At 38.9% G+C, this 17,759-nt stretch overlaps 1 protein-coding gene across 3 annotated transcripts in view; it reads right to left on the bottom strand.

The window, feature by feature from the left end:
- Positions 1-322: 322 nt before the first annotated feature.
- Positions 323-17,759, bottom strand: part of GSTCD (glutathione S-transferase C-terminal domain containing) — a 113,543-nt gene continuing 96,106 nt past the window's right edge. For 2 of the 3 annotated variants that reach the window (XM_081117442.1, XM_081117441.1), the window contains exons 9-12: positions 14,384-14,517; positions 11,965-11,995; positions 6,260-6,329; positions 323-2,773 (exon numbers count right to left, since the gene is read on the bottom strand). In XM_081117442.1, coding sequence (XP_080973568.1) covers positions 2,637-2,773; positions 6,260-6,329; positions 11,965-11,995; positions 14,384-14,517 — 372 coding nt within the window. In that variant the 3' untranslated portion in view covers positions 323-2,636. Of the gene's footprint in view, positions 2,774-6,259; positions 6,330-6,421; positions 6,588-11,964; positions 11,996-14,383; positions 14,518-17,759 lie in introns of those variants that run through there. The other variant, XM_081117443.1, reaches the window with a different exon arrangement.

Raw genomic sequence — 17,759 nt, 5'->3', positions numbered from 1 at the left:
CTAGGAGGCAAAGTCTAAGAACTAAAGATTGAATGAGATTAAGCGAGTGGGAAGGGGTACGAGGAGGCTTATTCTGGGGAGTGGGAACAGTATGTAAAAGCTCAAAGTAATAGCGTTGAAACTATCAAACAATAATAATTAAAACAAAGTATCTACACTGAAAATTATAAAACACTCCTGAGAGTAATTAAAGAACTAAATAAATACATGGTAAGATATATTATGCTCATGGATTTTAAGACTCAATATTGTTACATTTACTAAATGTAAAAAGCTAGAACCATAGTTTCTATAAGAAAACAGGAAGAATCGTCATAACCTTCGAGTAGGTAAAGATTTATTAAAGGGGACACGCGAAATATTTGATTATAAAAAAGATATGTTCGGCTTTATAAAAATTAAAACATTTGTTAGGAAAATGAGTAGCTAAGTCACAGACTGGGAAAAATATTCTCAATACATATATCTGACAAGGACTCATATCCGGAACATATAAAGAACACTTATAAATCAACAATAAAAACCCAGTTGGCCTAATTTTACAAATGAGCAAAAGACTTGAATAGACACTTGACAAATGATTCTTAACATCTCTGGTCATCAGAGAAATGAAAACTGAAAGCAGGATGGGACACCTTTCACACCCACCAGAATGGTTAAAATAGAAAAGACTGCCAGTATCAAATGTTGGAAAGGACGTGGAGAACTAGAGCTTTCTTACATTGCTGGTGGGAATATAAAATGGTAAAACCACTTTGGAAAATTGTTTGGCAACGGACATTCATTTAACGACCCAGCAGTTCCACCACTAGGTATTTATTCAAGAGAAATAAAAACACATATCCACAAGAAGACTTGTACAAGAACATTCATAGGCTTCATTCATAATATCCTCAAAATGGAAACAATCCAAATAAATACCTGCAGGAGAATGGACAAACACATTTAGATATGTTTATGTGATGGGATACCAGGTAGGTATAAGAAGAAACTATTGATATACATAACAACGTGAATATTTTTCAAAAAATACTGTTGGGCAAAAGGAGCCAAACACAAAAGACTACATACTCAATGACTTGATTTATTTGAAGGACAAAAATAGACCAAACAAATGTAGGGTGATAGAAATCAGAGAGCGGTTGCCTTTGGGGTGAAGGATATTGAACTGAAAGGAACATGAGGGAACTTTCTTGGCTGATGGAAATATTCAGTATCTTATTTCTGGTGGTGGTTGCATGGGTGTATACAGTTGTCAAAACCTCTCAAAGTGAACACTTAAAATCTGTTATTTTATTATCTGTAAATTATTCCTTAATTTTTAAAAAACCCAGAATAAAAGCATAGTGCATTTATCGGGGCAAATGACTAAAACACTCAGGGCTGATGATTAATTCTTTTCTCATCTTTTATCCCAAAAAACAAGCGTTCACCCTCCTCCCATATTATTCCTGTATTTTAACCCACAGTGATGAAAGAATTATTTATTAAAATCCTTTCTCCTCATGGTATGTTATACAGGTTGAAATCATCAAAATTGATTAAATAAGCCTTATCTGAAATGGAATAGCCTAGGACTTGTGGAAAAAAAAAAAAAGCAGATCATGAAAAAGGACATGCCCTTTGTCCTTAAAAACTCTGGCTGGTGGAATAAGAATTTGGGTAGAGATCACTTCAAATAAGCTTATATATTCTGTACTCCTCCCACCTCCGATTTATACTCAATAAGTTATACCCCCCAATATGAGTGATATCTGAAAAACAAATCCTGTGACCATACATTGTAATATGATATAAAGAAAACTAATTCACTAATCTTTCTCTTCTGCCTGATTTCTATCTATAGGCAAGGCATTGTATCTATTGCAACTCATTATGAATCCTTAGAAGAAACTGGGCCAGAGTCTTGAAAATAATGGATCCTCAATAATTATTTAATCAACATATTTACTGGTTAGTTAGAATTTACATCCAAATTACATGTGCCCATAATGGAAAATATACTGCAATTATTTTATAATGTCTTCATATAAAATGTTTGAACCGGAGATGATCTCATTAGGTGATTTATGGGAAGTATATTTAAACGGAGTATATGATATAATGTATAAGTCCAACTCACCCCAGCTTAAAAGTTTAATCACACTGTAATTACCTGACAAGATTTTTTTAAAAATTATATATAAAGTACTGTTGTTAGAAATATAAAACAAACAAACAAACCCCACTGAGTCTAGCTTTGGTCTCCACTCAAGTATCTAAATACTTATAAAGACTGCAAGTACATTGTTTTGAATTGAACACCATGTTGGCCAGATCAGAGAAGCTGTGAACTGAGAAGGAAATTGTTATTCCAGTGATGGAGCCTCAACTAGAGAGTCTTATTCTGCTGGCAGCTGAGGCTTCAGGGGATTCTCACTATAAAAACCAGTGGTCTTTTAATCACACATTATAAAAGCATTTGCGATGCTTTGCAGGCAGCCTTTCTTCAAAGATTTTCCCGCCGCTTTCCTTCCTGAGCACAATAGGTTCAAGATGGCTAATGCTGTCTCCTAGTTGTGCCAAGAACCTCCCGAATGCCACTGAGCTTTCATCATGAAGACAAATGGCAAAACATCAAATGGGAATATCTCATTCTAAACGGGGACTCCCACGATCATGTTATTTTTGGGAGAGCAGCTCTCTGGCTCCATGGATATCACTTGAACGGAGTAGCCGCGTTCTTCTGCAGCTCTTGCTCGGTCCAGATCCACCAGGCACATGCACTGTTTTCCTGAAATACAGTCAACGGTATGAGACACCCTTCAGCTAACAGTGTCATTTCAATTCGCTTAAGAGACTCTATACAGTGACGACGTCTATAGGTATATGGAGATTCTGTTTGCCCCCAAGTCCTGTTTAGTCTCTTTCAATTTAATTCTTGATCAGTATGGAGAGAAAACAATCACAGATATATAATATCTCAAGGATTTGTTTCTGCTAGTAATTTAAAGTATGTTAACCTTCTAAAATGTATTTATAAATAAAGCTCAAATAACAACTACAGATTCTATTCTCACTTTGGTTAAAAAATCTATGTAAAGTCCTTTTTTCTTCATGCCCTATGAAAACACATTATCTGTAATATTGTGAAAAAATAATATCTGTCTTTAAGAATACCTAAAATGACATGTAAACAGAGGGCCATCTGAAAGAACACTGCCTTTCGCACCTGGAGATTTTTAGGACAATAAAGAAATAGAAGATATTTGTGAAAATTCTCAACTGTGTGCTATTATTTCAAATAGATGTGTAATATAGAGTGTAATATAATCTTAATTTTCAGACTCCTGTCCCCATATGAAATAGTGGTATTTGAGCTTCTTTGTAATCTTTGGAAAACAAAAGGAAACCTGACTAGCAAGCCAAGCAGTTAATTTGTGTTCATTTGGCAAACTTCTATTTCAAAAGTAGCTCAGGAAAAAAATGATTTGGGCTTGAATATATTCAAAGTTATGGCTTTTACACTTTAAATTTCTTTAAATTCAATATACAAACTTCTTCATACTCTTGGAAAAAGGTAACTGAGGCCCAGCCGGCGTGGCTCAGCGGTTGAGCATTGACCCATGATCCAGGAGAACCAGGTTGGATTCCCGGTCAGGGCACATGCCTGGGTTTCGGGCTCCATCCCCAGCAGGGGGCGTACAAGAGGCAGCAGATCAATGACTCTCATCACTCATGTTTCTCTCTCTCTCTCCCTCTCCCTTCCTCTCTCTGAAATCAATAAAACATATATTTTTTTAAAAAGGTAACTGACTCCATAGAACTTTATTCATTCCATTTTTCCTCAATAATTATAATAATCCCTAAGCATTATTTCTAAATGATTTATTTAAATGATAGCAGAAACTGTTAAACATACACAGCTTCAGATGTGAAGACAGAAAACTAAAATAGAGAAATTCTCCTCCAAAGACAGAAGAATCCTCACAGGTAAACAGTGGAAGTTGAAATCAGCAGGTAAGAAATCGGCAACGAAAGATTCAGATTTAAAATATTTTGTATATTTTCCTTAAAAGGCTCATGCCAAAAAAGATGAACTGTGTTGAGTGATACAAAAAAAAGATGTCTAGAATTCCATTCAGGCTAAATCACCCCCTCTTCATCAACAGCCATATGGCTAACATTTTTTCCCCCTTAAACTATCGTTCCTCCTTTAAGACATCTGCAAGCCCCCTCCTCCCCCCAATCTACTTTTCGATTTAAATGAAACATTCTCTGTCAGATGGGATGCTCCACATTCCTTCGGTACCCACCCTGGGTTTACCCTGCAGCTCCTCTAGTCTTGGCTTAGATCCCAGTCCAGTCAACTTTTCCTTTTCTATTACCTAGAAGACTCTCATGGATTCACATGTTGAAGCAGTATCTTTACAACTAAAACCCAGTTGTGGGACGTCTGCCTTTTGGGGCCTAGGAAGCTTCCTAAAATGTTCACAGAACAAAAGTATGACCTGTGCAAAATATGGACGGAGACACGTGATGGAGTCTGACTTTGAAACCTGACTTTCCCTCCCTTCATGCCAGTGATCCCGAGAAACACTTCTTGTCCTCAACTAGCCAGGTCCCTTCCAGCCACTCCCTTCTGGTGTAATGCCGGGAACGCCATGTACACCCCCATGCTCCACACCAACGTGCCTTCACCGAGTCAGGTGAGGTTAAATGCCAAACTCTGCCTCAATATATGTGTTTGACTGTACATCAAACGTACAGTCAACTAACTCAGTGTTGGAGAAGGGAAAAGACGGAGGAATGGGGGGGAGAGAGGGAGGGAGGGAGAGACATAGAGAGGGGGAGGGGGAAGAGAGGGAGGGATGGAGGGAGGAAGGGGGAGAGAGAGAGGGGGAGGGAGAGAAAGGGGGAAGGAGAGAGAGGGGGGAGGGGGAGGGAGAGAAAGGGGGAAGGAGAGAGAGGGGGAGGGGAGGGAAAGGGAGCAGGAGGGAGGGAGGGGAAGGGAGGGAGAGGGAGGGAGAGAGAGAGGGGGAGGGAGGGAGAGACAGGAAGGGAGGGAGAGAGAGAGGGAGGGAGAGATGGGGAGGGAGGGAGGGAGAGAGAGGGAGAGGTGGTAGGAAGGAAGGAGCGAGCTTTTTTCATATGTTTATGCCCCAGAGTGTGAGAAAGGGAAGGGAATCACTCATCCCTTCAGCCTCAGGTCTGGAACGCCTCTCCACTGCGACTATCTTGCTACGCCGACTTTGATGTTACAGTTTAAAGGTAACCAGTCCTCATATTAATAACATGGTCCCTGAATGACAGCTAATGACATCTGGCACTCAGCCAAAGGAACAGCAATCTGTTTTCCAGACCAGGATGGCCACCAAGGTGGGGCTTTTCTACATAATTTTTAAGACTAGTTGGGACTCCACTCAACCATTTTAAGCCCTAATTTTGGAACCTAGTGGTCCAGTGATGTGGCTCCATCGCTGGTGGGCAAACACAGATAAGAGCTCCATGTCTGGAATCAAATAATTTAGGTTCATAGTGTGTCCCCATCATCTACTAGCTGGAGGATCCTGGGAAGGTTTTTGTGCCAGTTCTCTTGTTTAAAATATAAGTCATAGTATGTACATACTCCACAAGTATTTTTTAAAGAATTTGCTGAGATAATGGGGCATTCAGCTTAGGGCTTAAATATTCAATAACTGTCAGCTGCTATTCTCCTTCTAAGTGCCATTTCTTTTTCTAAAGCAAAGTCTTGGATAAATTCCTTAAACTTGAAATGCTATTGTAGGTGTTTCAGTTTATAACATTTAACATTATAAATGTCAAATATATTGATCTATGATTAATAACATACAAGTATACTTTTTCCCCCAAGACATTATAATCCTTGTTTATACATTTTTTTGTTTTGTTTTGTTTATACATTTTTAATGCATTGATTTTGGTGTGCATAGTTGATTTTTCCATCTTTATTATTTTCTTATGTGGCTTTTGAAAGATCCTTCAGGTTGTTCATAACAGTAAGAAAGACCTAACATCATAATGCTACTCAATGTACAAACATGGAAAATGTACTTAATTTAAAAGTATTGTTAACAAAAATTGGAGAAAGTGTTATTAGTGTTACAGAGCCCTTTTCATTATGGATTAAGGTTTCTGGGGGAAATAACCTTTAGTTTCTTGTTGATAAATGAACCAGTTTTGCCCATACAGAGTCGCTCCACTCATTCCTAGGTATCTGGTACACAATCGACTCAGCAGCTGCTATGAAAACACATACCTATGAGCCTTCGTTGGGGCGGAAGCTGGACAGCTGTCTGATCTGCAAATCTGCACAGAATCATGTGTTCCTAAAAGAAAAAGCAGTGCAAGGTGGGTTTATTTTAACCTTTTGCTTCAAACTTAAAAATATTTCTTTAAAAACTACCTCATTTTTCTGGAGTTCAACATTGTTTAATTGAACAAAGCACTGTACAAATAGTACTTTGGAAATAAGCACATTTTCAGAAAACGGTGCTCAGTAACTTTTCCCCTTCCAGTAGACGGCTCTTCAGATGTAGTTCTTAGGAACAGATGCACCAAAGATCCTCAGGGCCACTTAACAGTTGCTTTAAGCAGAAACACAGTGACAACTGGTCATTATAACATTAAACTAAAAGGCCTAAAATTCATTTACATTTTTCCTTTCATGAAATCTGAATCTCAGAAACGTGGCTCCAAGAAGACATTCTAAGCGGCTTTTCTTCCTACTGCCAGAGGGAAAGGGAGTGCTGTGGAGGGTCACCGTCCGCGGCCTCTGTAGCTCTCTGGATACCCAGGGAGCGCCGGCTATGCCTTCTCCTTCTCTCCCCGGCCCTCCCCTTGGCTCAGCCCCTTCAGGGGAGAGGAGGCGGCCTCGCTCACTCCCCTCTCCCTCCGAAAGGCTGCAGGAGGTGCATCTATTTCTGCTTTAAGAGGAACTGTAAAGTGGGCCTGAGGCATGGGAGGGAAATTATTGCTTCTGCTTAACAATTTTAGGAAAGATTGTATTAGTGACAAAAAAAGAAGGCGGCTTTAAAGGGATGAGAGCTGAGGAGTCTGCACAGCACTCTTAAATCTGCAAGTACCCAAAGGTGCGTGGTTGTTACAGTCAAGATGACTGCATCGCTCCCATGACAGCTGTTCATTCAGAACAGCTGCGGTTGCTAAGTGTGTAAATGATCTCACCTGTCAGCTTAGCCAACAGGTGGGACTCAGCTTCATCGTTTGCCTCCTTGGTCTCCTGTACGTTCAATTTGCAGCCTCCATTTTTAAATAAGGGAATTGAGATGAGGGTGCAATGCTGGTTCTTTTTTAAAGGGTTAACTTTTTCTCACTTTAATGCATTAAAAAAACCACTGTAATACTCACTATAAAATTTAGTGGCAATGTGTAGGGTATTAATAAAATGGTTCAAATAAATAACTTTTATTAAGCTCCCATAAACTGGTATCAAGAAGGGGCAGAAGAATTTAGAATCATATAATGTGGAGGAAGCGCAAGAAAAAGCATGCCTTCCCTTTGTCCTCATGGTGTTTGCAAATTAAGATTCCTTTAAATATAGGTAACACTGAGGCAAAACCAACCTCAGATGAGGTTTGTTTCTCTTGTCCTGATAAGTCCTATGCACACACAGATCATTAGAACTGTGTTTTCCCCTGTAGAAGTTAAATTCTAAAAGGGGGAGGTACATAGTAGGTACTCAGGAAAGGTTTGGCTCAGTAATTGAACATGGAGGAAAACATTTCCAAAGTGACTCTCAAGATATTTGGGCACTAAGTCCATGTATTTCTGTCTGCCAGCCTGCTCTTCACTGTTAAGTTAGGAAATACTGAGATCCCATCTTGCTGCAGTTTTCAAAAAGACTTCTCTATGGAGCATTTATATCCGAGACCCTCAAAAAGGCTGGTGGCCAAGCAGCTCTGGGGGGTGTGGAAGAATGTGGATAAAGATGAACTGGATACCGGTGTGCACTGCTCTCTGGAAGGGCCTGGGTGCCCTGTCTCTTTTGACTCTAGAAATTTTTCTTTCTCTTCCAGACAGTGAGACTGTGGCACCAGACTTCCATACCCTAGCTGAGGTGTTTTCCATAAATTCTCTCAAAGTTTGCTTTACCTAGCATCACTCGAGGAGGCATAAAAATCAAGGATCTAGTTTTTGTCTATTTTTCAATTCATTTGAGAGAGAAAGGTGAGGTGTTTTGAATCTTATGAAAATAAAGTTCTGGGATCCTAATGTTTCCCCCAAAGCCTTAAAGTTCCCTAGAATATGAAAACTTAAATCCAGTAGGCAAAGATGAGAAAAGTTCTGGTTCTAAATAAAATCATGAACATGAAGTTTCTCTCTTCTCCATGGGTTCTGTCTGTACATGGATGTACATAGATGGGTGGAGGTGGGGGGTTGGAGAGGGGGGAGGGTAGGAGACAGAGTTGGGGCTGGGCATTTAAGAGGCAGAGGTGAAGGATATAGGTGCCAAGGGGGTAGAATGAACATTTTTAGATCACTGTACCTCACTATTTCATGGCTGGAAAGAGAAGAAGGTAAAATTCCTAGAAGGTAGGGCTGGTATATAAAATGATACTATATATTTTTAGCGAGTCTGTGCAAGTTGAATTAATCAAACTAAAAATCCAATCTAATTTATCAATTTTAATGGGATTATTTATGCATTTCCCTCAAATAGGGTCATTTCTTATATTGCTTTTTGCCATATTATTGATCATTTAATTAGTTAATAGTGATGTTCAGAAAGCTAAAACCTGGGGCTTCTGGTCAAGATGGCAGTGTAGGTAAATGGGGTACTCACATCCTCCAATAACCATATAAAAATTACAACTAAACTACAGAAATCCATCATTCAGAACCGCCTGAATTCTAGCTGAATGAAAGTCCTACAACCAAAGGCATAAATAAAAAACCACATTTAGACTGGTGGGAGGGACTGAGACTGAAAATGAGTTGGTCCCACACCTACGTGTGGTGGATAAAAATTGAGAGGCAGGCACCATATCAGAGTCTCCATCAACCCGGCTATCACTGTTTGCCCCGCCCTGGCGAATCCCTGAGACCTCACACAACCAACTTGTGCACCCACCCAAGCTGTTTCCAGTGGCTTTTCCATATGAATGGCCTTTCTTGAGTTATGCTTTAGACTTTTCTAAAATCTCTCAAAATATCAGCACCTGGCCTCTATGTGCCCCATACCTCTTGCTAAGTATCCCCAGGCCAGCACTAGGAGCAGATGACCTTGGTTTGAAGTGTGGCCCCTTCTGGGCACCTCCAAGCCCAGCACAAGTAGCAGCCACCTGCAGATCGCTTTGTAGCTCTTGCCAGGTGACTCCAGAAAGAACACAGGTAGTGGCTGACCTTGGTCTGCACCTCCTGGGAGGCCCAGAGCCAGTGCACTGGTGGACAGCTTTAGACCATACTGAAGCACCACCCAACCACCTCCATAAGTGACACACTCAAGGGACAGACTCAGCAGGCACCAGAGCCCCCCTGAAGTAAGTCCTGCTCTGTGGGGTCAGCCCTTACACAGCTGATGCTCCATGGTGGTCAAAGTCATTCCTTGTAGCCATTAGGCCTGGGGATAAATTCCTCCCATTGATGTGCCAACAGCAATCAAGACTCAACAACAGGAGTATGTACGCAGCCCATGTGGGGGGGGAGGGGTACACCTGTAGTGCCCAGCTCGGGTAAGTGCAGAGGCTGTGCCACTGGACCCTACATGACACCTACTACATTAGACCTCTCTACCATGCCCGGGAGACGTAGCAGCCCTACCTAATACATAGAAACAAATACAGGGAGGCTGCCAAAATGGGAGACAAGGAAACATATCCCAAATGAAAGAACAGAACAAAACTCCAGAAAAAAGAACTAAATAGAATGGAAACAAGCCATCTACTAGAGGCAAAGTCCAAAACACGGGTTATAAGGAGGCTCAGTGAACTTAGGGGAAGAAACTTAGAGATAAATTCAATAGCATAAAAAGGACATGAAAACCATAATAAAGAACCAGTCAGAAAGGAAGAATACGCTAACTGAAATGAAGAATAATTTACAGGGAATCAACAGTAGAGTAGATGAAGCTGAGAATCAAAACAGCAATTTGGAATATAAGGAAGCAAAAAACACCCAATCAGAACAGCAAAGTGAAAAAAGAATCCAAAAAAATGAGGATAGTGTAAGGAGCCTCTGGGACAACTTAAAGCATACCAACATTTCCATCATGGGTGTGCCAGAAGGAGAAGAGAGAGGATTTAATTGAAAATCTATTAAAAAAATGACAGGAAACTTCCCTAACTTGGTGAAAGAAAGACATACAAGTGCAGGAGGCACAAAGGGTCCCAAACAAGATGATCGGAAAGAGGCCCACACCAAGACACATCATAATTAAAATGCAAAAAGTTGAAGACAAAGAGAGAGTCTTAAAAGCAGCAAGAGGAAAGCAGTTAGTTACCTACCAGGGAGCTCCCATAAGACTGATTTCTTAACAGAAACATTGCTGGGCAGAAGGGATTGGCAAGAAATATTAAAAGTGAAGAAAAGAGGACCTACAATCAAGATTACTCTACCCAGCAAAGCTATCATATAGAATCGAAGGACATATAAAGAGCTTCCCTCCCAGGCAAGGAAAAGCTAAAGGGGTTCATCACCACCAAACCAGCATTACATGAAATGTTAAAGGGTCTTCTTAAAGGAGGAGAAGGAGAGAAAGAAAAAATATGAACAATAAAATGGCAATAAATACATATCTATCAAAAATTGAATCTAAAAAAATAAACAAGAACAGAAACAGACTCACAGATACAGAGAACATTTTGATGGTTGACAGAGAGGATGGGTTGGGTGGGAGATTGGGTGACAGAGGTGAAGGGATTTAGAAGTACAAATTGGTAGCAACAGAATAGTCATGGGATGTAAAGTATACCATGCGGAATATAGTCAATAACATCCTAAAGACTACTTATGGTGTCAGATGGGTATGTTATATAATATCTAATCAAGGAGTCGTACATCTGAAACATAATATTATAAGTCAACTGCACGTGAAAAATTAAAAAATGATTAAAAAAAAAAGAAAGCTGGAAACTGTCTCGCTCAGGTTGGCAACTCAAAACTGTATAATGTGCTGACTACCATAGGGAGACAATTCTTTGTGGGTATCTTGTGTTTCTTCATGTCTGTGAGCAGAGGCACTGCCTTTGTTCCAGATCAGGGGGTGGGAAACTATGGCCCCCAGGCCAAATCCAGCCTACAGCCTGATTTTGTATGGCTCAAAAGTTAAGATTGTTTTTTATATTTTTAAAGGGTTGTAAACCTAAACAAAGACAAGGACAATGTAGAATATGTGGGAGATCTGCAAGTGGCTGGCCAAACCTAAAGTATTTATTATCTTACATTTTACGGGAAATTTTGCCTCTCTTCCAGATAATCCTTTCAGAGATGTTTGTGTAGGAAGCAGCCTTGGAAACTACATAGTATCCCCCTCTGGAGCAAAGGGCAGGCATGTTTACTTAAAGATTAAATCTTCAAACATTTGGGTTTCCTGAGTTCAGGTTTCCTTTCCTGTAACGCAACTCACTGCACGTAGGTGTCACCTGGCTCTTTTTGCGCTGCCCTGTAGGAACTGAGCCTCAGAAAGTCAGTGCAAAAATGATAGTCTGGCTACTCCTATTACTGTGTTTGTCTCTGATACAGCAGCCTCCTGTTTTCTATCAGCATCCATGAGACTGTCGCAGGCTAACTAGTTGGCTTGCAAGTAGGGTAAACACTCAGACCCTTTACAAAATCTTGTCAACTACTTAAAGATTAATCTTGATTTCAAAAAGAAAATCCATATTAGATGTTCATGAGTAATTCAAATATAAGTATAGATTAAATACTCTATTAGAAACCTGAGGAAAAAATATAAAGAAGAGATAAAAAGTCTATTAGGAATACATTTAGATTTTTAAAGGTTACCTTGTATGATAAAGTTTTCTTAAATTGTTCACTGAAATAGAAAAGAAAAAGGAATTAGTCATCATTTTAAATACCAAACATTACGAACACAAATAGTCTTGAAGGAACTAAGTTATAAATAAAATTATGTATTTTATCTGAAGAGTACGTAATGCTATCCTGAACTAAAACTAAGTTTGAAATGTCTTTATAGAAAGACAAAAGCATGCCATCAGTATGTTATTAATTTAAAAACTTTCCTTTCACCCAACCAGCTTGGCTCAGTGGTTGAGTGTTGACCCATGAACCAGGAGGTCATGGTTTGATTCCCCGTCAGGGCACATGCCCGCGTTGTGGGCTTGATCCCCAGGAGGGTGTGTGCAAGAGGCAGCTGAAAAATGATTCTCTCTCATCACTGATGTTTCTATCACTCCCTCCCTCTCCCTTCCTCTCTCTCTGAAATCAATTAATTTTTTTTTTCTTTCAAAGATTGTTTACACTATTAGAGAGGCACAATCATTTTTTTTCCTCTTCCTGCATGAGTGCACACAGGTTCAATCTGCTTTTAAATGTAGGTTTTATTGTTATTCAGGCATGGAGGGCCCAACAGATCAGGAGGGGATTGCCATTAAAAAGATAGTTTGTTCCTCACAGACCCAAAAGAAGGGGACATGTCATGATGCAGGGCCACATGGGGAGGCACCAGACGGTCAGGAGGCAGAGAGAATGAGCCTTTATTGCAGATTCCCTGGGAAGGCACGGCCAGGTAGGGTGCCCAAGCTTAGGATCAGCTAGTACGAATAATGTGAGCAGTCTCTGGGGTGTAAGGGCTGTCCCTAGTTGTCTGGTGCCTGGCCCTGGGTGATTAGGGCAAGAGGATAGTGACCCTGGAGTGGTTCTCCAGTGGCAAAGGAGGCAAATGTCAGTAAACCTACAGAGATGTGAAAAAGTTGGCAGATATGAAATTGAGACTTTAAAATCAGTTAAGTGAGACTGCAGGCTGAACAACTGAAATTAACATTCTTACGAATCTTTCTAGTGCTAGACTTAAATTTCTTGGGGGGTTATAAAATATGTATTTTATCTAAATAGATTTAGAATAAAATGAAGTTTCAGCTATTGAATAAGCCTCAAGTTATATTTTATTTTTGGCTTGTCCATAGTTCCTTTGGTTTTTCTCTCAACTCGTTGCAAATTGTAGTAAAGAGCAAAACAATGAAAGACAAAGAATAAGACTATTAGTTACTTTTAACTTTAAATTACTTAGATAAAAACGTTTACGTATAAATACCAATGAAAAATAAATTATAAAGTTTCTTAGAAGTAATGATGCAAATGATCAAGAAGTCTTTTTTGACACATTACAGAAAAGACTTTCCAAAACTAACATATTTAATCTGCTCTATAGTTAAAAGGATCAGCATGATTCTCAATAACCACGGTTCAGAGAGTGAAAAGCCATAAACACCAAGAGAGTGGCCCTCCAATAGGCTGAGTTAAAGACATGAGGATTAAAATGTCACCCCCTTCTATGTGGGATAAGAAGGACTGTAAAAACGGCTGTCGAACTTGCAAACTAATCATCACCACCCATGGGAAGTATTTAAAAATAGTGATGCTACCACCGTAACTAGCAACAGCTTACATTTATTGAGTGCTTAACTCTACGCCGCTTCTAAGGGCTTTATATACATATTATTCAATTCCCACAAAGACCTTGAGGCAATTTACTATTATAACCCCCATTTTGTAGACAAGAAAATGTAGGCAAAAAGAGTTTAAGTAAATTGCTTAAGGTAAAACAACTTATAAAGGAACGAAGAGCCAATATTTGCACCCGGGAGAGATACTTCCAGGTCCTAAGTACTTAACCACTAAACCTCCTGCCTCTCATGGGGAATAATTTCCATTCAGAAGTACACAGAGAAGTGCTGTAGCTGTTAGAATTCTGGTCGTTGGACTCCTAGACAGACTTGCTTCTAAATTTGTTTTTTCTGTTGTTGTTAATTCTCACCCGAGGTTATTTTTTCCATTGATTTTTTTTTTTTTTTTAAGAGAGAATGGAAGGGAGGTGGGGAAAGAAAGAGAAAAAGAGAGAAATATCAATGTGAGAGAGACACTTTGCACTCGCCACCCCGGCTAGGGCCGGGGATTGAGCCTGCAACCGAGGTGCCCTGAACTGGAATCAAACCCAGGACCCTTCAGTTGCAGGCCGATGCTCTAACCACTGAGGAAAACTGGCTAGGGTGACTTGCTTCTAAATTTCAGCAAGAGCTGGATCCAGGAGAAAAATCAAGGGCAGACATAGGGGAGATCCTCTCTTCCTGATACAACTTACAAACAGTACTTGCTCAAATCTCATTGCAACTTTCTATCCAAAGAGTTTTGTGCATTGGTTTAATCCCCATTTCGGTGCCTCAGGCAGAACACTGACTTTCACCTTTTTGGAAAATTAAACTTGGAGGTATTCTGAATGAAACCGTAACAGCAAGGGCACGTGACGAAGGAAGCTCGCGTTTTGATGCAGAGCTCAATCACCATGTCGGTCGCCACTCCACAAGCGTGCAACGCCACCTGGAAAACAAAACCAGACCTCGGCGCTGAGTGCTTTCTTAACAGTGCTTTTTGTGCCTTTTGAAAAGACACTTTTTGTAAGGAGTTGATCCTCAAGACATTTCAAGTTACCAGAATATTATTCCATAACAGTTCTCATTTGGACACACCAGAGAGCTAGCTAGCTATTCACAGTAATTAAGAAAATTAAGCAAGGTTGAAAGATTATGAATGGAATACTGCAAATGAAGCATAAGATTCATTCAGTAGAAAATATGATGCGATGGAAAATATAATATGGGTGCATGTCTAAACCAGTGCTCTTGCCTTCATGACTTTATTTCAGTTGTAGCATTGTGGTGAGAACACTAGATTGAAATCAGAACTTCTTTGAGTCTAGAACTCTAGTTCAGACAATTTACTTTTATACATCTCTTTACTTATGTTCACATTTCCATTGCTACGTGCAAAAGAGTGAGATTATTTCCCTCATATAAACAAAACAACTAAATCTAAGAACTACTTACATGATGGATTTTAGGTCTAAAAGGTTTTATTGCATCACATGCTCCTAATTTCCACTGTCATCAAATGCTGGTGAGAAATAACAGGCAAATAATGAAGAGATTGATTAATGAAACCATGTGGATATGGAAACTGAGCATACAGCAAAGGTGGCACTTCCCACCACCAGGGAGAAGATGGACTTTTTAAAGAAGAGATGTTGGGTAAACCTGATAGCTATAAAAAATAAAATTAGGTCCTTTCCTCTCACCACACATAATAAATTTCAAACAAATTAAAGGTTTAAAACAAAGTAAAAAAAGACATGAATGAATTCCTCCATAACTTAGGGGAGTGGGAAATACTTTCCTAACTATGTCTGACAATCCACTTGCAATAAAGGGGAAAGTTAATAAATCTGACAAAGTTAAAATTTAAAATAAAACACACCCTTTTAAATGGCAAAAACCCTCAAAACCATATGTAAAAAGCCAAACAACAACATGAGAAAAAGATTTGCAATTTATAGCATAAACAAAGGGTTAATATCCCTAATGTGTAGCAAGCTTCTGAAAATAGATTTGGACAGTTCACAAACAAAAATATACAAATAGTCCTTAAACCAAAATCATTTAATACTGCTCAAAATAAGAGAAATTAGTATTTAAACTACTATAAGATACTACTTATCACCTATTAAAATAACAAAATTACTAAAAATTGATGCCAATCTATGGGTCAGGCTGTGGGGAAACAAAAATGTCACAGCCCTATGGAAGAGGAATTTAGCAATATTCAGCAAAATTACACATGTCATTTGCGATCTCACTTCCAAAAATTTGTTCAAGGGAAACATTGGCAAAAATATAAAAAATATTTATTCATTGAGGCAACATTTGAAATAACAACAAAATAGAAACTAGCCAATTTTCCACAGATAGAGGACTGATAAATAAACACAATGAAGTATTCTGTAGCTCTAAAAAGAAATGAGAAATATCTCTATACATGGCTGTGGAAGATAGAATTAAATGAAAAAAATGTTAAAAAAATTCTCAAACTATTTTCAGTAATCAAAGTGTTTTTTTAGAACTCTAATGTGTATATTGTGAGACAAAATAAGAAATATGCTGATGTCATTAGGAAAGATATTTTTTTATCATAAAGAGAAAGAAGAGATATACAATATATAAGTGAGGCTAAGTTCAAATCCCATCATCCTGAATTTAAACTGGAACTATCAGTGTGAACCCATGATGATTTAAAAAAGAAAAATGTTGCCTAGCTCAGACCACAGAGAAGCCCAGAAACAAAGGTAAAACCAGTAGCAATGATCATTTCTAGCACCTAGACTGTGGTAATCTAAATATCAGTTTCCTTTCAAAAAATTTAGAGTTCCATTGACAACTAGCTGATGAGGTAGGAAACAGACAAGATGAGCTGGAACAGCATGTCACACTGAAAGCACAGATGCTCTCAATACTACTGACACCTTATCAAAAAGACTCAGGGGCCAACTCTGAGGCTCCCTCTGTATAAAGAGGGGAATATTTGAGCATTGATGACAATAATAACTGCAGTGGATTGAAGTATTTCAAATATTAAATTGATGAGTCCATAATCATACTGAAAAAAACTAACTGGTTACTTTTGGTAAGATAACCAACTCACTCTGAAAACTGGAAAATACTAGAAACCAAACAAGTTTTATCTGGCATTTTCTATGTGATCTACATCTCAGTGTAACCAAACAGTTGATAAAGAAAAGTAAATGAAGGCAGAATGATAAAATTACAAGGATAGCGTCATTTCATAATTCTTACTGAAACAATAGAGCTGGGGGCAGGGATCATGAGTGCCGCTGATGTCACACAAGAGACAGCCAGATGTAAGTGCCTGCAGAAGGAACACACCACCACCCAGGATGTCCCCTTACCCAAAAGTGAACCTGATCTGATTATGCCGCTATAATCAAGATCTAACTACCAATTTCTAGACCATACAGGGAACAAGTTAACATGTGAAACAAAACCAGGGGGATATGATCAGCAAAATCCACACTGCATAAAATCCTAAAGGAGAAATGGCATGGTTATGTTAGCAAATAAACTGGAAGGGGAAAAGAAAAGACAGACATGATGTGATAGGCAGAGTGATCGCTCTAAGGTGTCCGCATCCTAATATCTAGAACCTGTCAGTATGTGCTGATCACACACAGAGGACGTGAAAAAGGAAAAAAATGACAAAGATAAATACATTATTTTCTTAAAACATTCTTATCCGCAGTATTATATGAAATCTAATTTCTAATTACATTTCAAGCATCTGATCCAGAGAGTTTGTAATATAATAAACACAGGAGAGGTAGATTTATTAATATGAGACACACCAGATAGATTCGACAACTGCAGAAAGAGCCTCAAAACATCAACTCTGAGTATCTAATGACAGCTAACGTGCCGGGGAAGATACGTTCAATCAATGTTTAGCTGACATCATAGCAAACAAGTATTTCACTGACTGACTCAAAGAATTCAGAATTGTGGTCTCAAATAATGAATTTCTTAACATCTACCCCTTCCTCTGTATACACACCAAATTCTAATAAAATATGAAAACTGAAGTTATAAACTTATCGATTGGCCAAGGTCGTGCATATTCCAAAGTAAATGCAAATACTTTCTACCCAGATATATGCTGCAGGATTCATGGGCTATAAATTAAGGGCCTTTCTCCTACATTTTCTTACTTCAATCAGT

Source organism: Miniopterus schreibersii, assembly GCF_964146895.1.
Source record: "Miniopterus schreibersii genome assembly, chromosome: 1".
Lineage (NCBI taxonomy): Eukaryota > Metazoa > Chordata > Mammalia > Chiroptera > Miniopteridae > Miniopterus > Miniopterus schreibersii.
This window is presented reverse-complemented; position numbering and strand designations above follow the sequence as displayed.